This window comes from Lepisosteus oculatus, chromosome 10 (assembly GCF_040954835.1).
Source record: "Lepisosteus oculatus isolate fLepOcu1 chromosome 10, fLepOcu1.hap2, whole genome shotgun sequence".
NCBI lineage: Eukaryota > Metazoa > Chordata > Actinopteri > Semionotiformes > Lepisosteidae > Lepisosteus > Lepisosteus oculatus.
Window position 1 is genome coordinate 41,120,676 of NC_090705.1, and position 21,654 is coordinate 41,142,329.

The 21,654-nt window shown below is 42.9% G+C and overlaps 1 protein-coding gene across 1 annotated transcript; it reads right to left on the minus strand.

The window, feature by feature from the left end:
• Positions 1–954: 954 nt before the first annotated feature.
• Positions 955–20,634, minus strand: LOC102682521 (acidic amino acid decarboxylase GADL1). Its single transcript, XM_069195223.1, has 15 exons — positions 20,373–20,634; positions 17,602–17,768; positions 16,943–17,069; positions 16,601–16,691; positions 16,056–16,165; positions 15,346–15,461; positions 13,973–14,052; positions 13,806–13,860; positions 12,792–12,908; positions 11,115–11,179; positions 10,896–10,977; positions 8,559–8,758; positions 6,220–6,271; positions 5,421–5,510; positions 955–3,096 (listed from the first exon to the last, which is right to left on the minus strand). The coding sequence occupies exons 1-15, from the start codon at positions 20,389–20,391 to the stop codon at positions 2,923–2,925; spliced, it is 1,545 nt and encodes a 514-aa protein (XP_069051324.1). The 5' UTR covers positions 20,392–20,634; the 3' UTR covers positions 955–2,922.
• Between the last annotated feature and the right edge of the window lie 1,020 nt (positions 20,635–21,654).

Genomic DNA, 21,654 nt, shown 5'->3' on the forward strand with positions numbered 1-21,654 from the left:
GATTTCTGAAGTCTCTTGTTGTAAAATAAATTCTGCAATTTTCAAAAACGACCCCGCCATCGCAGCCTGCTTCTAGATGAGCTAGAACCGACAGATAAAACCCAATATACATTTTAGGGGACTGAAAAATTGTCACCAGGAGGTCCTAAAGTCAGTGGCCTCTCCACTCTCCACGCTCATCATGCAGAAACTTCCCTTTTGCATTGCAATCAGATCGTGACAACCTTTCCATTTCAGAGTCTTTGTGAGCAGCAACAGAGCTCAAGCGGGCTGTGGAGTGGTCAGTTTGACACAGGGGCAACAGAGAGAAAGGGTCGTGCTGTCCAGTCATTTATATTACAAGCAGGTACATTGGTGGTTTGTTTTCAGATTCCTTGATGTTTCATCATTGTCTCCGCACCCCTGTCCAGTAGGATGACTAATTATACTTTCATTATATTAGCTTATTGTCTGCAACTTACATTTTAGCTCAGTATACAGTAAGTTACATTTTCAGGCTCTGATGCAGAACTTAACAGGTTCTGCCATAAATCAACAGACGTATCAAAGTATGATTTTTCCTTTTTCCAATTTTTAGGTTATGATGTGGAATAAAGCAAGAAATGTGATGCACACAGCTGCCTCAGCAATTTTGTGGAAAATAAATCTAAGTATACATACGAAAAGTTTCCAGTGACCAGATGTAGCCCTGATCAGTACTGGAATGTCTTTGGTTTGGTAACATATGCACAACCAGTACCAATTTGCTCATATGGCTCTTCACATTATGAAGTGTAATTTCAACACATGCAAATGGGCCTGTCCAGACACCCCTCCCAATATATTTTACAAAGGGGGTGTGTGTTGTTTATTTCAGTGTTGTTTGAGGTAAACATACACACTCTTTAACTCAAACAATAAATATTTAGAAATCCTTCAGGTTGCACCCAAATTGCATTCAGAAGACAGAAAATGCACTACAGTTATGAAGGTAAGTTTTATTTTGTTTATTTATCCAATTTTCAGACCTGACAAAAAATTATAAATTGCCCATACATTACCCCAAAAAAGCAGTTTCTTAAATAAAGTGCTGCATTTTCTTGGGACACACTGTACAAATCTTTTATACAGACATTCTCTTGTTTATTTCTGTGTTATGCTTTTGAGCTGTTAATAATGTGTTCCGTCCTTAATATAAAATTCACCAACATTTCTAATATTACCAAGCTGGAAGTGGTATGTAAACACATACTTTGTAACAAAATAAACATTTACAAAGTGCATTTTCTTACAACTTATTGGATAAGGAAAGGAATGCAAAACTCATTCTGAACATGCTGAAAAAGAAATATCTCAGCACAAAAACAATAACAGGAAAAAAACACTAGAGAAAAAAACACAAAAGTACAAATACTCATGAGGTAAAACAATGTCACCATTGTCTTTGTCTTAGAAACATGGATTGGATGGGAAACTTGACAAAACTAAGCACAGCATTATACAAGTCAAAGAAAAAAATGGGAATTTTTAAAACCCCTGTCTCCCTTAACATTTATTTATTTAAAAAACAGGATCTCAGTACTACCCAAGACCACTGCGCAGGAAATGACTGCTGTGAAATATTTCAAAGAGCAAGCTGAAGGCATTGACACTCGTCCTTCTGCTCAGCTTAAGTGCCGGGTGTATTAACGGTCATGAACCTTACGGCAGCGCTGGAGATTACTGTGCTACCTGCTTTACATCGTAAATACATTCACATTATTTACAAATACATTGAGCTGTTACGTTTACAACCAAGACACTTGTACTTTAGTGGACCTATTCTTACTTCACACACATTTCACAGGACTAGATTCATGAAGACAAGTGGTAGTCCCCTGTAGTGAAAGCTCACCTCATTACACCGACCAGTATATGAATATAGGTTCATATGTTTTCATGTATGAATATGAATTCGATGTGGGCCTGCTGGGTCCTGGGAAATTAAACCTCTAAGGAAAGCCCAGATGCTCCTGCACTTCATGTGGACCAGTAGGTGGCACTGTTTACTCTGGACCCAAATTTCCCCAAACCAATGGTAGCAGGTGACACTTCTGGGTGAGGCACAGCCCTTGGAGTGAGATATTAAGCCAAGGTCCTGCCTAGCCATTAACAATCCCATTGCACTGGTTATCGCAGTGTAGGGTTAAAATGCAGTCTTGGTTTGCACAGTCTGGTCTCCCTAAAATCCCCCATTGACCCCACTGGTGAAACAATTTCTCTCTTCTCCACAGGACCTGCTTTGATATGCTGCGTGATCTGGGTCTTCTCCTGTATGTAAAGTGCTTTGGGATCATTTGAGATGAGAAGGGCTATACAAATGCAATCAACCTGTTGATTGATGAGTGTGTGATTGATACATATATTCTATATTAGAATAAATAACTTGTCTCTGTTGTGGTGTACGATCAAGAATGATGTCTGCATTTCTACTGCACGTCTGTAATATTTTGAAAAGTTAAACTGTGTAGTAGGTTGATAATAGTGTTCAGAAAACACGACAGAAAAAATCACAGGTGCTGCATTTTGTTCTAACAGGCCAAAATCAACTTTTTGTTCCAATTTTGCATGGTTTCCAAGTCATCTTAAGCCAAACAAGCAAAATAATAAATTTTAAAAACGTTAACATTTCACATTAAAAAAAATATTCTCTTAGAGCCAAAGACTGTGCATCACAGTCAATGTCAATGTGCATCAGTGCAAAGATGACATGAATCGTACTCTTCATTCTCTTCCTTCACGCCAGCTTGTACAGATTGTGTTTTGTTTCGGGAGGGGTCTCCGAGTCCCTTTTCACAAGGTGTGTGTGGAAACTATTTTTTTTAACCTACTTAAAAGTCTGTGGTTGACACCACACGAAAGGTATTTACTGTACTTCAGAACAGCTCGAGGAGACAGTTGCTGTTACAGGTCCTTTCCCAGCGTCTCCATCTCCTGCAGCACAAAGTCCACGTCCTCTCGGCTCACCTGAGGGCTGATGATGATCTGGCGGAAGAAGTTCACCTTGTCTCTGTGAGGCTGGTATCCCACCATCATGGTTCCCTTCTTCATCATCCTCTCCTTGATCACGGGCGCAACCTGTCGGAACAGCAGACGCTCAGCGACCACAGTCGCGATGTCCAGAGGGGTGTCATCACCACCAGGTGAGTCAAGAGCCCATTCTGGGCATCTCGTCTGCTTACGTGTTCGGGGGAGTGTGACATCCCACGGGAGAACATCTATTTCACATGCGGTGAGGTTTTCGGATCGCTTTAGTTCAGACCACATCATTGAACTTGAACTTGAACTTTATTGCCATATGTAACCGGTACTGGTACAATGGAATTCTTACTGACAGAAGTCTCTCGATTGTAAAACAAGTGTAAAAAAACAAGACAAAGTGCAGACAGTGCATAAAGACAATGTGCAAACAAACAATAGACAATGTGCAAGTAAACATGTAGACAGTTTGAATGTAAACAATACAGACGGGTAAACACTGACTGGAGACGTACAATAAATAAATTACAATGAGGTAGATGGTGATGGTGTAGGTGTGGTCCGAGGGGGATGGCTAAATGTGTTCGCCAGTCTCACTGCTTGTGGGTAGAAGCTATTGAAGAATCTAGTGGTCAGTGTCCGTATGCTCTTATATCTCTTGCCTGAGGGCAGTGGGGTGAAGAGCTCATGCCCGGGGTGGTGACTGTCCTCTGTGATGGAATTGTTGGAAAGAGCTGACAAATCTCAAACCCAAGAACTACCAAAAACTGTGCCTGGCTTATTACGTGATGGCCTTTCTGTTTGGGAATTCTTGGAAATGTTTACACCCCCCCCCCCAGAAAAAACGTTCACATGTTAAAATAGCAGCACCTGCTCTGTCAGGAATATTTATTCTTACAGTTATTTCCCAGACAGGAGTCTAGATTTTGTAGCGTGATCTCGTTCAGCACAGAATCTAAACAACAGAGTCTACTGCAGCCATTACACCTCCAAGCCATTACACCATTTTGATGCCCTCAGCTGTTTACTGACGGGATAATTGGAAGGGTCAGTACAGGGATGAAGGAGTTGCAGCAACAAATGGAGCAAATTGGACTGGAAGTTGAGTAACCCTGGTCTAGTTATTATGTGACTAGATCTTACACCATCTGCTGTTTCACATACTGATCTTCATTTAGCATTGTCCCTTGTTTGGCAATAGACCGGGGAAAGCTGAGCAGAGATTTATTTAAAAAATAACACGGACAAAGAAAGCCATGAAATGTAACAGCACAGTAACAAATGACTTCAGAGGCTTGCTGTTGAGTAGCCCCCACTTTTTCCATCCTCATTTTCCCAGATCCACCGTGTTAAAGTGGTAAAAGGTTTCTGGAAGTGCATTACGAGAGGGTCAACGCGCTGTCATTCCAGTGGGCTCAGTCGACAGGCTGCTACAACAAATCCGAGGTCTTTTTTAACAGCTTTGTTCGTGCTGCCAAAGCTCTCCAGAAACCCAAACATGTTTTGCTTTTGTCTAGAATTTGTTCTGGGCCCACTTCCCTAAACCACTAATAATAAATTACTGCTATACTACACAACCACAAAATCCTTTCTGTGTTTGAATATGTACTTTTTGCATTTAGTCCTAAATTTGTTATCAGTACTTCCTCTGGGAGCCCAAAAATGAAACACCAGCTTTCTGCAAAGGTCAGACAAACACAGCTGTACTCGCCAATCCACACTTGTTTATGCGAAGGCACTTCAAATCTACCACGGCAAACGCCAACGGCAAAATGTGCACGTACAGTACACGTGCTTAAAAAATAAAAACATTTTTTTCTTCCTTTAATACATTTCAAAATGATGCCAAGTTTCACCAGGCCCCAGGTCCAGAGCAAAAGGTGAGGCTATGAAATATCTTTCACGCTTACATCCTGAATTACACCTGCAAATACTTCGAAGGAGCACATGACCAACACAGTTAGAGGTGAAAGTGTCCACTATACGTGGTATTAATGGAACCGACCAGAGTCAAAAACAACTTGGTTTTAGTTTTTCCTAGTACAAATCAGGACCTTTCTCCAAATACCCTGCTGTTGGCTGCCCTCTTCTGGTCTGTCTCTGTATTGACACTCTGCTTCTTCGGTGTTACACTGGGTTACAGTTAGTGTGTTCAAGCTGCACCTTTTCGATGTTCGCCTCCGACACTATTTCTCATATTTAGCTTTAATGTAAGAGTTGGAAAACAAATTCCAAAGCTGTTAGTTAAATTAGTACTGCTTTTTTACAATTTTGTTACAATTTGGCAACTTGGCTTGGTCTTTGAGTATTTGTCAATGATCATGCAGGTCTGAAATCTTCAGGTCTCTGCCTGATCTCAGTCCCACGACCAATAAGAAAATTAACAAGAGGCTGGTACTTATCCTTCCCACTTCAAGACTCACCTCATGTAGCTTCTTCCAGAACTCGGGGCCTTCAGGAGTCTTCCTCAGGCTGGGAGGGACGTACCAAAAGCACACATTTGCATATTCAGGCTAAAAAGAAAAATAAAAGATGAACTGCAAAGCTCTGCTCACCGAGGCCTTTACAAAAAATCCTCCCTTTTCACACATTCAGTGGTCTTGGTCCAATCGCAGGCATGAGGTCAACTTTGAATGCGGATATCGCATTTGCCCTGGATAGGCGAGTGTGCTGAGCAAATAATAAGGATAATGCAAACTGCTCTTGGGTGAATGGATTCATGAACTGTAGACCACACAGAATATCCATTCGTCCCTTTCCCAACAGGGTATTGTAATGGAAGTAAAGGGCAGAAGGCAGGGAACACCCTGGACGGCATGCCAGTTCATCACAGGGCACACACACACACACATACACACACACCAGGGCCGATTTTCCCCCGCTCTGCAAGGCAGCAATGCTAACCTCTGTGCCAGCGTGTCACCTTACTACACAGAGTATCAGATGGCAGAACGTCAGCTGCAGTCCTGCACACCAGTGGCTTCGAAAGGGCTTCAGCAGACCCAGTCACTTGCTGCGTGCCGATGAGCCACTTTTGCAGTCATCTCAGATCAGCTCAATATCTGGATTAATTAGACCCCACTTGTTCGCAATGTATGTCCCTGCATGAATGTATGAACCTACTGTATGTTGCAAGCTGTGTAGATCTAACTATCGGGTTCTTCTCTTATTTGAGAAAGTTATTGCTGAAGTGAACGCCACATAACTGCTGGAAGTCCGTACCTCCAGGAGCAGCCGGAACCCCTCTCTGTTCTTGACTTCCTCTGCTAAATACCTGCAACCAGAAAACAACGAGAAAACAGTTGAGTGCAAAGGCAGCACAACAGCACTGACGTTCCCAGACCCCAGAGCAGGTACCTTCTCCCACAGAACATTGTGAACATTTAGCAGCCCACAGCATAATCAGGAACACTACCATTTTCATCGTCTAAAGATGACTAAATAAAAATGATTTCATGATTTAAGTCAACCTTATGGCACATTGTTTTTTCACACTCGGTCACTTTTAAGATATTCTGGGAAACGAATCTGGCGCCCTGCGGTGCAAGGCCCTGGGGATTTTATTTGCATTGGCACATTTGTTCCAGGCTGAGGTCGGCTAAAGCTCATTCCGTTCCGCTCTCCTGAAGTATGGCAACATGGTCCCCAATAAGACAAACCACAATGCACAGCAGAAGACTGTGATAAATGGAGTCCGAGAGTAAACAAATTATAGATGCAAAGAAATGTCTCGGAAGCTGACACATCTGCTGCCTTAAGAAAATACGCTTGAGGATTTATCCTGTGACAGATCACAGTGGAGGTCACGCCTAACGTACAGTATAGGCCCTTCTGTGCACGTCTGTGTGAGTCTAGTACCAGACAGCTTACAGGGAAGCTTCGGTGTGGATAATAGCCACGGGAAACTATCAGACAGCATGGAAGGGCATGGAAACAGAGGATTAGCTCCTCAGGTAATCCTCCGGCTAGAGTGCTGCAGCTTCTGAATGACCCGTCCATCCAAACCTATTACCACAAAGCATGAAGGGAAACCTCTGTGATTATGGCCCTAAGTGTTTCTAAGGTACTTACAACCGAACCACATATTAAAAAAAAAATATGAATCTAAAAAGCATGACTGTCTACTATAATACCTGGGCAGAACTTGGAAAAGTGTGAAGCACTGCATGATCGCCCGGATCTCTCTGCATGTTTTGCATGACAATGCAACTCCACCGATTGCAGCCTCTGTATTGGTAGGAGCTTGTACAGTAGGTTAGATGCCCTGGGCACTTTGCTCATGATCTTTAAAGGTGAAGCAGTTAGTAAGAAATATCACTCTGGCACGTGGCCAGACAGGCAATGAAAGGCATCTGGAATGTGTCAGTGCTCTGTACTGGAGTCCTGCCCCGTGTTAAACATGGCCTTATGCTCAAGAGTGCCTTTTACCATAAAGCTCCCCTCTTTGTCTACAGCTTATTTTGCAATAATAACTTTAAGGACAACTTAAAGTGGTATTGAAATCAGTGGTTTTGGTCATTGATTGTATGTCATGGCAGTCTACCAAGATGGATGAATGAAGTCTTTCAGTGTCAGTGTCAGTGTCAGGGTCAGTGCGTAGTGGAAAATCCCCATACTCAAGTAAAGTTCACTGGGTTATGACCGGTGCACATCTATTTTGGAAACACTGTCACAGGGACCCTTCTTGATTCAACTGATCCCTCTCGCTGGAGAGTTGACCTTGCACATAGGACCTTTTTTTGGCAGGCGGGACTGCATGGAGTAAGTCAGTGAGCCCCATTCAAAACAGAAGAATCAGTTCTTCCTCCCTATGGGATGAGGCTTTCTTTTCCTGTCATGCCTGACCTCACCAACACTGGGTATGTAGTGTCATGTCGATACTTTTAATGACATACTGTATCCCTGTGTCACTTCTGATACAATCTACTGCTCCTAGTTTAAAAGGTAAAAAAGTCATTCAAACAGCCTTTGAATTAAGGCAAAGCACAGATACACGTGTCACAGTTTAGTGTCACTATCACTATCTTCCTTGTGCTGAAGAGCTAACACATCACTAGTGTTTGTGCGCCTGCACTTTCACACAACAGCTTCAAAAGCTTTTTGCTACAGTGCACAATTTGGTCCCAAATATACACCATCATTGTCCAAAACATCACCGTCACAGTGGAAGCACATTCTTCTTTTCTGTGCACCTTTTCTCTGGTTAAATTATTACCATTAAACCTTTGCACTTAAGTTTGTTGAAAAAAAGGCTCTTCTTTGGGTGGAAAAGGCTTTTAAAATAGCTTATACAGTACAGTATATGTACATATAAAATGCAAGTTTTTTGTGTGTTTTTTTTTAGTACATTTAAAATCACATACAGCAAAAAATAAAGACAATTAAAATGCTAATTGTCCTTTAAAATAACACCAGCCTAACCTTGGAGCTTCCAAAGCTGTGTTATAAATACAGGAAGAAAACCGATTTAAATCGCTCACAGTAGTCTCAGGCAGCTGTGCAGGTGGCATTAAAACATCAGTCACATGGACAACAGATACCTGAGGACGGCCAGGACTTACTTTGACAGTGCCAGGGCCCTGTTCACTCTCTCCTCCAGACCTTGCGTCCCGATGGCCTTCCACATCAGCCAGAACTTGAAGGCGTCAGGCTTGCGGCTGCACTGGATCGACTTGTCTCCCGTGTCGTAGCCGATGTCGTAGAATTTGTCCGGCTGGAAGAGGTATGAAGCCTGGGCAGAGTGGCACCGCTGCAGGAGGCCCTGAAACAAGGACAGGCAGCCAGGGGCCGTCAGCCGAGGACGCGTCTGAGTGGCTGCAGTGCTCTCTGTGGACTCTGGTGTGTGAAGGCAGACACAGAGGGGGGCGAAAGACCACTCCGTGGAGACAGTGAGGTGAGGCAGAAGGAGCCACGGAGAAGCTGTTTGGTGAATCAGGCTGAGGGCCTGACGGTGGGAGAACATGCTGCAGGAGATGGCCAAACCAAGCCCAACCGACTTGACCAAAGCAGCCTGAAAACCTTGTCCTCATTTGTTGAAACGTCTGCTAAAAATTATTCTCCCACGCCTCTCTCTCCCACACCCGAAGAAGTGTTTCTTTTCTTCTCTTTCCAGCATGGAATAAACCTTCCCTTGTTCCCTGCACCCTTAAAACTGATGGCTGAAAACTGTTTTCCTTTATTTAACTATAATAGAACGCTGCCACATTAGATTCAACTTCTTCACTGCTGTTAGTTCCTGCCTTTAAATGCAATACACCTTGGGTTTTTTGCCAGTGAAGCTTTATTATATCTCTCAATTGAACTGTACACAGAATCCCCTCACACATGTTGAAAGCAGGGGGCTGCTGCTGGGATACCTTAGCTTCAACAAATTCCTCTGTTTATTTCGGTCTCAAATAAAGAAGGATTTTGCTAAGAGAGCAGACAAGGTTAACCTCCATCACAAACAGCTTCACAGAGGTTGAGTATCGGTAGACATTGTTTAACAGCAGACAGAAACAGTACTGTCATCAGAAATAAACATCGCCCGGGGGGGAATCTTTGAATTTCAGATTGTGCCCAGTAACTTTTCAAGACCTTGGGTTGCTGAAGCTCATCTATTATTTAAGCCCTGTTACTGTGTGCTCGTTTACATATCTCTTGATGGTCCGCAGAAACCAACTGTTCAATGTATTCCATTCTAATGTATTAGAAGAGGTTTTTTTCCCCACTCTGAGAACGTAAATGGACGTCCGAGCATTTACTCCAGGGATGAAACCTGTACATTAATCTTCATCTGTCCTAAAACACCACTTAGCCAAATCTCCTCAAAGCCCAGTATCATCCGTCTGCTGGCTAAGTTATGGAAAGGTCAGAGAAATATTAATCAGGAGGAAGCTGTCTCGCAGACAGTCATGTGTTACAAGCCTTAAAATTAAACAGCATTCTCTGCCTCTACCGCAGAGACGTCTTTGAGCCGAATAATGTTGTTACTGGGGTTCCTTTTTAGTTTCTGTGTTTATTCTCATCGACCAGTTGTGCACCGCTTATTAAAGAATAAAAAACAAGCAAATTACATTTCCTGAAAGCACACATTGGAAGTCTACAGGTCTCTTTACATGGAAGATCAGCTAAATTCCACTGCAAACAAACAGAGCAAATACTAAATCTCCTAATTAAGGCCGTGCTTCTCTTAACCACCTACTGCAGTCTTTTATCTCTTCTAATCATTCCCGGCAACATGAAGCACTATCTGCCTGCTATGTCCACCACTGCCTGTGAGATGGTGTCTGTAATGTGGGGTCAAGGGGGGTCATCTGGTCTAATGGCATGACGTTGGCAGAGCACACTTGCTCACTTTGCAGCCAGTTCTGTTGAGCACAGACTTAATCGCATGGCTGGGTAGTATCTGTCACAGAAATTAATGAGAATAAGGACTTAAGCACTGGCCTGTAATCCAGCAATGCATTCTCGTGATCTCAAAGATAGGGATCAGCCTGGGACACTGCTCTAACAGTGCAGAAACATCTACCAATCTCTGCATCCTTTAAAACCTTTTTTTTTTATTTGTTTAAAACGTAGTCAGAACTACAGAAATTGATTATAGGCTATTTTTCCCATTGATCACTGATTCTAATCTTCTAAAGCTATCTTTGTGTAAAGTGATGTCTTCTACTGACATATCACTGCCGTCCACTTTCACACTATGGGCCCTCTGTGTGCATACTAATCAACATTTCACTGGATGAAGCTACTGTACCAACCTTAGGCACCAGTCATTTAAATTTTCTTCTACCAATGACCTTGCTGTGAGATGCACTTTTCTATAAACCTCAGGAAATAAAGCAGATTTTACTCACTTCCTGGTCTCAGCCTAACGCCTTCTGTAAGGAGGAAACGGAAGATGAGAGACGACTTACTGTTTTGTCTCTCACTAGGAACGCACAGCACTGCAGACCAGCCATCAGCATTTTGTGAGGGTTCCAAGCTACTGAGTTTGCTCTATGAAATACAAGGGACACACAAAGTAATGGGTAAGGCAAATGAAAGAGCACCTCGCATATAACAGCCGGTCACAGTGTCTGTGCTTTGCATTACAGACGACCGAGATAATAATTACAAAGTGGGAGAGAGTTCACCTTTGGATGCCTTTGAGAAGATGACAGTACTTCCTGGACAACAACGCACTGCCTCCCCAGCAAGCCTGGAAATGAAGGAATGAAGGACCAAATGTCAGCCTACCTGGCTGCTAGAAACTCATCATACGGTCAGGAAGAAAACCAAGAAATTCTACAAAATGTCTGGAAGTCTGTTGCTAAACCCTCAGAATCCAGTGTCCCTGGGGACAGTCAACAAGGATTTAGAAAAGATAGGTCTTGCTTAACCAACGCGTTAGAGCTGATCAAGCAAAAATCAACAGTAATGGACACACACAACTCATACAATTTGACATTTTTAGTTTTAGAAGTTCTAAAAAGTTCTAAAAATCGTATAAGTTTAATTCTCAAATTATTATATCAATATTATATGCATGTAGGAAAAAAGAATCTATGAGTACAAAATGGGAGATACTCAGCTCAAAGAGGCTACTTACAGTATAAAAAGACCGACGTGTTAATGTAGACACAGTTTAAGTCTTTTAAACATGAACGTGCAGAAGTAAATGTTAAAATATAGATTTTAAAAAGTATCATCTAAATCAAAGCATGTAATGTTAACATTTTGCAATAAATATACTATCAAGACCTGTCTAAGAAGGAAGTACTGTGAACATTTTTGTCTGGACCACATTTCCCAGAATGCTGTGGGGAAAGACCTGCAGCCTTCTGTCACCTGATTGGTTGGTGCAAGAGCATTGGTCAGGAGACAATTTAAAAACCAGGAAACAGAAGGTTCCAATTGTTAGTTACCACTTGTATTAAGATAGAGGGCAGATGTGAGCTGTTATGTGAGCTGCACCAGAGAGAACAGGACAAGGAATCTATGGACTGAGTGAGAGACCAATGAAAATCATGTGAGTCTGAATTATTTTGAAGTGCTTTTGAGAGAAGTGTGTTGTACACAGGTAGTAAACAGCTTAGCTGTCCATCTACTGTTAATTGGAAAATGAAGAAGTCTAGATAGCAGCTCAAAAAGCTAGGCTTTAGTTTTGGTAAGGTTGTTTTGTGTATTGTCCTGTGACTGTTTTACTCTGGCTGACCTGTTGGAGTTCCTATTTTAGAAATAGGGCGATAGGTTTCCTCTTTCATAAATAAGCTGATTATCCTAGTTTTATAAAAATAGGGTGTCACAACCTGAATTAGAATACAGAGCACAATTTTGATCACCTTGTTACAAAAAAAGATATTGCTGCTTTGGAGTCAGTCTAGAGAAGAATAACTGGATACAATCTGAGGCTTAAATGTCCTATGTTGACAGGCTAAAAGAGCCGAACCTTTACAGTCTCAAAGAGAAATACAACACCACAAGGAGGCCTGACCCACGTATTCAGAATCCTCAGGGGCATTGACAGAGTCAAGCCAATGGATCAGCAGTGAAAGATGAACTGTAGGTCCCAAGTCAAGACTATGTGCACTTAAGCCAGAGAGCGAACAGGCACTTCTTCGCACAAAGAGTTGTGGGAATGGGGAACAAGCCATGCAGCCTTGATGCTGAAGCCAAAATCCGAATGTTTTCCAAGAAATAGAGGGATGAAATTCTATGATTTCTGATGGGGGGGGCAGGTCCCATGGGGTGGGGTATATGGTTTCTTACATGGTGTAGTTTTCATTGTGCCCCAGAATGATGTCGATGATCTGCCGTGTCGGTAAACTCACATCAACGTGAAACCAGAGGCCATTCCTTTCACAGATATCTGCGATGTCTTCCAGGGGGTCGAAGGCCCCCAGCACTGTGGTCCCAGCAGTGGCACTGACCATGAAGGGGACTGCGCCCTGCAAGACACAGAGACACACACACACACTCCTCTCAGACCTGTTCCGCACATTTTTCCTTCTCCAAACCACTGACACTGCCGGCGGTTCCCAGGCTCCGACTTGATCTGTCTCCATGGCTCACACAACCACACCGACTGTAAAAGCAACTTTTAGAATGGAACGTCTGGCTTTTTTTTTGTGCATGGTGAGATGCAATACAATTTTTCCCTCTAAAGCAACCGACTGTTACCAAATATAACCTTTTGCAAATATTTCCTGGCACAGTGGTCCTTCAGCTATAGACTCGTAAACAAATGACTCTGCCTTTCTACAGGGGCCAAACGTGGTTCTCATTTCATAACCTATTAGGTTTTACATGTACAGGCGCGTGCGATCTCACAAAGCGGCCTTCTTCCTTTTCAGCTTTCTATTCACCAGAGTGAATTGACATCAGTGCCTTTTGTAAATCGGCATCTGAGCTGTTGTCTTTGGTGTCATTCTCCAAGCTCTGTCACTGACGTTTTCTTAGAACGCAGCAGTGGAGAACATTTGAAAGCTGTAGCTAAACTGAAATTGAAGCAACACAAGTGCCGATGAGAATGAGTCATGCGGTGTGACTGAAAAGGATTAGGTGAAAGGTATGATACGCCGCAAATCATTAGCGTACTGTGTACGACTGCATAAAACTATGCATCCCATCCAGCTGACAACGTCTTCCTTAAGCATTCAACATTCTGTTAGATGCTCCTTTTGCAAAATACTTCAACGCTTCATTTACTCTCCCGATTTCTAAATAGCGATTAAATCCTCGGGCGGAAATCGCTCAAGAGTTTCTTTGAAAATCAAAGCCGGCGCTAGAATCGCTCGGGGGCTGAATGGTGAATAGAGGTCATTCCTCATGGTGCGAGGTCTCACCTCGCTCTTGGCCCGCTCGATCTGTTTCTCCAGCTCCTCGGGAATCATCTTACCCCTAAAGGACACAAACAGGCAGTTGATCTTCGGTTCCGAGTGAAATGACACGCAAGGGGCATCAAGACGTGAAACTTGCAGCCCAGAGGAAAGGGAGACGGGGCTCTCCGTACCTGTCGTCTGCAGGAACCACATACACATTCCTGGTGCCGATTCCGAGGAAGGCAGCAGCTTTGCGCACTGAATAGTGGCTCTGAGAAGAAACGGTATAAAACAGTCATTACGCGTAGAGGAGCAGAGCGGCTCCCTATCCTGCTCCCAGAGAAGCACTGGCCTTCGGGGTTCTGCTCCAGCCACGTTCGGAACCCCGGGTTGCCATTTTCAGTGTGCAGCAGATTTTCCAGCTTATCGAATGGGATTCGTTATTGGCATCAACCCTGTTCCGGTTCTGGAGCTTCAGAACTACCCTATTCCAGGTGTGTTGTGAAGTGGAGATCTAATAAGTAAATTGATTCTTAAAAATGTAGAGAGCTTTGAAAAAAATATATTGGTGCTTTTAGATAATATATTTCAAGGATGTAACTGCTGTGCTACAGTGCGTGCAGAATTTTAGAAAACAGTGCATCAACAAAGTACACTGTTTAGGTTAGTTTAGAACACAATGTACCAAAACAATATATGCTGTCTGGGTCATTAGAATTAGCTGAAAGTAACTGATAAGCTCTGAATAACAAATTTAGTTTTTCTTCTCTCGCTCTATGATGTAATCTGTTTTCTCTTAGAGAAAGGGGAAGTTTTAGAAGGGACCAAGTGCTGAACTTTTTTACAGCGCAACGTCTTATAAAAACCCTGTACTGCTTGTAACAAATTGAGTCTCTTGTTGCACTTTGCGAAGTGGCAGCAGGGCTCCCAATATTGCAATATTGAAATAAAGACCTTACTCAGGTGAGAACTCTCTCTTGTGGCTTCCTTGCTAGTTATATTTCCATGACAGTGTCCTGAAATGTAATCAAATGTACTTCTGCAGAAGGAAAGGATGCTTATTGTGAGTTTGTCGGATACATGGCCCCTCCCACTGTGGGGGTGTGTCTGATACATGGCCCCTCCCACCGCGAGGTGTGTCATATACATGGTCCCTCCCACCGTGGGGTGTGTCTGATGCATGACCCCTCCCACCGTGGGGTGTGTCTGATGCATGGCCCCTCCCATCGTGGGGTGTGTCTGATACATGGCCCCTCCCATCGTGGGGGGGTGTCTTACTTGGCAAGATTTCTTTAGTCAGAAATAATAGCATGAAACTCTGTATTCTATACCCTTGGAGTAGATTATTTTTGACACTTTGAGTCCCAAATAAAAGTTTGAGCAAGTGAGTGGATCGATTAAGTAATCAACTAGCACTGGAGATCCAGAGCTCAGCTGGAATGAAAAGCAACAGGCCACTTTCCTGCAGGAGCAGGGCTGGGGAGCACTGTAGCAGCAGTGTCCAAGACGTTTGCTGCTTGCTCAGGTTATGCAGAGAATCGGGTCTGTTTTTCCATTTTCGTACCTCTTCCGACGTGAACATGACCAGCCGAGGCTGGGCGGAGAGCCCCTCTTCTTTGATGTTTGGGAATAATTTGTGACGGGCCACATTGACAGCATACATGTTTGAAACGGAACCTCCTGGAAACAGAGAAGCGACACAGAAAAAAAAAAACAGTTACATGTGCATGATAACATAACAAGGGCCTGCCAGACAAAACTTTGGAGGCCTTCCCAAGTTTTATTACAAGGCAAACAATCAATCTTATCAACCTTAAAAAACATATTAAAACCGAGATCAACCATGTGAGTTAATGACCATATCAAACACGTAGTGGTTCGCTAACGGTACTGGCTACCATCACTCATTGAGACATATGATGCAAGATCTTTTCATCATGAAGTGATCTCATGAAATTTCTGGAATATTACTGAATGGACATTCCAGAGGTCAAACTTTAATGTCATTCTCTTCCCCCCTCCAGCGTATAACTGTCTTGCCACCCGAGCTGTCTTTGCATATCTTCACTCTCACCCCACCCATCTTCACCCTTGTAGCTGCTCCCTAGCTCATTCCCCTCAAAGTGAGGGAGAGTGTTGACAGTGTCGACCTTTAGGGTCAGGTTGCTATTTCCTCCGCAAAGAAACTTCAAGTACTGTATCCCTGTGAAGGTGCCTCGTCACATTAGAGTTTGACCAAACTACTAAACCTTTATTAAGAATTAAGTGTCTCACCTGGACTGAACATCCCATCGCCTCCTTCTTCCCAGCCAACAAACTCAATCATTTTCTTAAGCACCGACTCCTCTATTAACACAAACACTGGGGACACCTCATATGTGTACCTACCAAATGAATAACACGTAGTTCTGAGAAATGTCTTCTATGACAAAGCTACAGAGTTAAATACAGACACTTTACCTAACAATTCCAAAATTAGTTATTGCTTCGGGGTGCTTTGATCACTAAAACTTTTTTTTTATGTTGTTCTTTAAATTCAGTTAACAGAGAACCTATAATTATTCATCCAAGCACGAAAAATGCTGAAAGTTTGATTCATTTGAAGAATCTTGGGGTTTTTGTCTTTCTTTTTACAGCACCCAGAAATGTCTTTTGCCCATTTTCTAGGCGTTAAACATTTTGACTAAACATACTGCTGTACATTCATATCATTGACATAATCCACGTTGTCACTTTTTTGAGAAAACGCCTTCCTTAAGGACTTAAGGCTCAATTTACCAATTTTCCCAGATGGGGGGGGGTTGAACACCAGTACTCACACGCTGGGATTCAAGGCCTCTGTAATGAAACGACCAACCAGCGAGTAGGGATCCAGGCCAGCATACAACTGGTTAAAGAAACGGGGGTGGCCTGTGGAGGATGAGAAGTGTTGGACAAAAATCAAAATTCTTGCTGAAATGAGGCGTGACAGAATAAATAAACATCTCTTCCCTTCAGAGATAGTAAATCAGAGCAGACCACTTCTTATGTTTGTACTGTATGTTGATGTTTCTGTTTTTGGTTTGTCCTGAAGTCCCGCCGCGTCCACGTGTGTGTGTGTGTGTGTGTGTGTGTGTGGGGGGGGAGGCCTGGAGTGCTTTAGGAGGAGGGCTGCAGCTCACCGGTTTTCACGCTGTATCGAATGACCTCGCGGCATCTCTCCAGGATCTGCTGGTGAGTCTCCCCTCTCTCCCGCAGCTCCAGGTCCAGCCTGTGCTTCAGCAGCTCGGGGGGCTGCCACTCGCACACCTGGGGGAGGGGGGGGAGAGGCAGGCAGAACACATCACTTGCAGGAAAGAGCAGAAAGCACGCGCGTCTTCAACCACGACAAGCACGACAGGCTGTTACTGTTCCTTCTCACGGCTGGACCGGTCTCTCGCTTGACCTTCTGGTTACAGACACCTTTGCGGATTCAAGAAAGTAACTCGTGTTATTGTAAGTGAGTAATACAGTGATACTTGTTTAAAAAAGATTGCTGTCTTTTTCCAGCAACACACCGCCAACTTAAGTATTGTGGAAAACACTTGGAGCACAGCTCTGAAACATACTAGCCGGAGTACCTGCATCACTGACTTGTTGCTGTGGCATCAGGCAATTAAAAACTTGGAAACCAAGTGTAATTAAAATGTGCAGCCTCTTAAACACGAGTCACAAAACACCTAGGCACTGGAGTGCAGGTCATGTGGGACAGGATTAGTGGGTGGATAACCCTGACTTTTAAATTATCTGACAGTTTATCATTCTACACTGGCGGCTTCCGTTTCACTCAGACTGGCCTCACCTTTTCGTTGACGTCTGTTGCCTTCTGGATAGCCTCTTCCACGATGAGAGGAAGGGCCTCCATCACAAACTGCTGCCCAGCTCTGCTGTCCAGTATCGGGCCGTTCAGAAACACACCATCCACCAGGACGGCGTTCTTCACTGGACTGATGCTATCAGCATTGCTCTCTGCCAGAAAAAAATCCAACTTCTATATTCTTCTAATACCCCACTGTCTTCTGTGGCTCCATTTACACCACAGCAGACCAGAGCAGTATCGTAGCCTGTAACATATCCCATCTTCCAACATGCCTTTGTTCATGAAGGGGAATAAAATCCCTAGTAACTTTAATGAGTGACACATAGAATTGTTTTAACAAAAGAATTTAGAGTGTTTGGAGCCTATCATTCAATCACGTAATAGATGTGTTTGCTACTTTCAGACTGATGGTTAAAGCAGGGGAAAGGCGAAACACACTTTCCTCTTTTAAGCTTTGTAAAATAAGCAAACGGGGATTTATTGAGATCACCTAGTTGAGAGGAGATTACTGAACAATGTGCCTGAAATGCCAGCAAAAATGCACAGCAACTCAAACAGGGCTAATTGATTTGTACGTGACCAAGTGGTGCAGAACGATCATGTTACTGTTGGTGTTGAACAGCTTCCAACAATGAACACTCAACCAGGCGGCCATATTACCCAAACGTGTAACTGACAGTCTTCAAATATTTCATCTTCAGTGAGAGTACAACCTTGGTACAAGTTAAAGAAACCTAGGATCATAGAATGTTTTCCAATCTTAAATTACAGTATGATACGAAATTGTGTAGTACTGAAAACTGATGACTAGCACTTTCCCTAGGTTTTTTTAAAGTTTTCAGTCTAAAGTTTCAAAGCAAGTAAAGATCCATTCATCCTGTAACCACAGAGATCCAGTGTTCAATGGTAGCATTACATAGCAATTTATTGTCCAAAAAACATCGTACAGTCTAAAAGACAGGTTGTGTAAACACCTCTGGCTATACATACAGTATGTTAAATATTTAAAAGATGTGGGTAAGAAAATGTAAATCTGTGAAAAGCGTTAGTTCCCACACACAGAGTAATGCCATTCACTGTGTGCAAATCACTAGCTGGTCTAAATGGTAGTTACAGTATTATTGAAAATATAAGACGTGCTTCATTTTTTAGGTGATTTATTTTATGTGGATTGTATTCTCATTGCCTCGTCTCATGAGTTTACTGTAAAAAAATAAGTTCTAATGTCGGAAACAGTGCTAGGACAACCACTGGGGTTCTGGCTCCTAGCCAGTCTTACCCAGACTCGGGTAAAAGGAGTTTTATCATTTTGTATCAATTTCTGTTTATGTTGTTGTTTTCATTTCAACAGTCATTTCCCTCCCCCCCCCCAATAATGCTTCCCATGAGATATAAAAGAATTCTAACACTTCATATTTGGTTCCTGTGGGGTTCATAAATGACAAGTTAGGGTTGTCCTTTCCACCTTGAAATGGTCTTTCTAGCCTTAAACTGCATCTTTCCCCCTGACTCCAGAACCTGCCATGCTGTCTTTTAGAATGGACACTATATTTTTATTTTTAACGCAGGAAATAAAGCCTTCCACCTGCTCTGAATTTTAGAGGGGGAGGATAAGGACAAGGAAATGTGCCAGTTACGAACGTTAATATTCAATTACCCGCCTTAATTTAAGGTTGGGAAATCTCTGGAGCTATGTCAGTTTTCATGAACGAATCCTTAAGAAATCCTGTTTCTAAAGACTGGAAGTTAAGTTGTTACAGATTCAGATGCCGTTTAGCAAAGGTTTTCCCACTAAACCAGCATACAGTATAACTGCACTAAAATCCCTTGGTATAGTCTCTCAGCCTGCTAGTAACCTGCCAGTAGACTCGATACTAAAAGCCCCTGCGGTAGGGATGACTAGCAGTTATTTTTTCTCCGGCAGGGGGCGTGCTAAAAGCTAGTCATAAATTATCCTTCTCGCTATCGGATCAGGACACCTGAAAGGGGACACTTGAGCACTCTCCTATCACTATCAGTTAATGCAAATGTATCTCAAGCTTCTTTTCTAAAGTTATAGATTTCATATTTTCATACCCCGTGCAAAATTATGGCATGCTCTCACATCTTCTTACACCGGTTTATACCGAGCATGCAAAATGCACCAGTTAAGGACTCGAGTTACAGCAATAGGAACTATTGAATAATATGTTCTAATCGGTTGGTTTTTTTTTTAAAAAGAAAAAGATCTTACCTCTTTACCTGTGCGGCATCACAGTACTTTTAAGAGAAAACACGTTGCTTTATATATTTTACAATGCAAATATAAATATTTATTTTTTTACTGGTTCCTAAAAACGTGTTTGAAAGCTGGTTCTGCGTTTAATGATACTGATTGCGCGAGTAATATCGCGATGATACAAGGCATCATCGATCAATGTACCTCCTGACAGAAAAAAAAACTGCACTGATTGTCTTTGATTGCATCGATTCTGTGTGACCCTGTGTGTTTTAGGGCATTGCTGCGACTCATACCCACGCCTAGCAAAGATTGCAAATGTTAATATTATTATATAATATTAACAAGACGTAGATTTGCCTGTAAAGAGACATTGAAACTAAATTGAAATTTAACATTTTTCGTGGTCTGTTGCCGCTGGCTGTACAACAACTTCGAATATTTTGCGCTGTGTTCAAGTTGAATTAAACACCTGCAAGAGGACCGAGGATACGCGACAACTAAATGCAATAATATATATATACATATGACATACCAGAGGATATTGATTCCATCGCTGCAAATGTTCAAATCCAGACGAACAGATAAGAGTGTTGCGGTTTCGCAGAATGAGCTTTTCCCAATTCATAAATGAATTAACCTCGTCCCAAGCTGCGGTCGTATTTATAGCCTGCAGGCAGCCTGAACTCTGTGACATCACACTGTATCGGTAATCCTGACCCGTTGGCACAGATCCCATGTTTGGCCCATGGCAGCTCGTCATGGAAGAACACTGGTCCGCTCCATGTGCTGCAAGGAGCCGGACATGAAACACAGCCTTTGGCTCGGTGGAAAAACACTGTCTCGGTAGCGGTCAGACCCGCCTGGGAGGGTGACAAAAAATCCCAGCTAGGGTTACCTTTCGTTTCACAAATGCTTCCTTAAAAGCCATTCGTGCTTTTAAGTATTTCTTCAGACGGGGGGTGGTCAAAAGTTTCCGAATTTCGTAACGGAATTTAAAGGAATGTGCCCAGCAATCCTAAATACACAGAAAAAAAAAGTATTCTGAATATTAAAAGATGACCGTGATGAAATGTTGGGGGGGTTTATTAGAGGTGCAAAATAAGTGTTGTCTTGCTGAAGTTGTATGACCGTCAGATATGACAATTATGAAACAGTCCCAAAAGAAATTTGTCAGCTCCGAGACCGACACAATTCTTAAATATCTCCCCTTCAGTCTCGGCACTGAATTCCGGAACATTGGACCACATTAGTATTTTCAGTAACCTACAGGAGTTCCTTGGTTGAGGCAAACAGCTAGGGTTTGGTTTTGTTAACTCTAGGGGCGTTCAGTGTTTAAAAACGTATACAATCCAAAACGCAGTACGAACTTCAACGCTCACCACTTAAGGACCACAGACGAAAGCGCTGTGGCCTCGAGTCCTCTGAGGTAGTGGTATTAAGTCAGCTGGGATCTGTTTTGCAAACCAAGGGGCTTAAGCATTGCGCACTATCGGGACAGCAGGGTATGGGAGATTTTGGATCTCGTTAACTTCCACAGGTGTCCAGTGTTTTAAAAACATATCCAATCCAATAAATGATGAGCGTACGTGTCACCATCCGACAACAGCTGAGCAAGGGTAAGGGGCTGTGATTAATTGAATCGACATACACAGCAGTGGCCGATGACCGTGTGAGTGAGGGTGTGTTTGTCTTTCTCCTGTGCGTTTTGCTTCTTCACCCTAATCAGAGTCCTCCAGTGCAGACAGTGGGCCAGGAGGCAATGAGCCAGGATCGAAGAGCACCCTCTTAGCTCGGGCGTACTGTAACTCAATTAC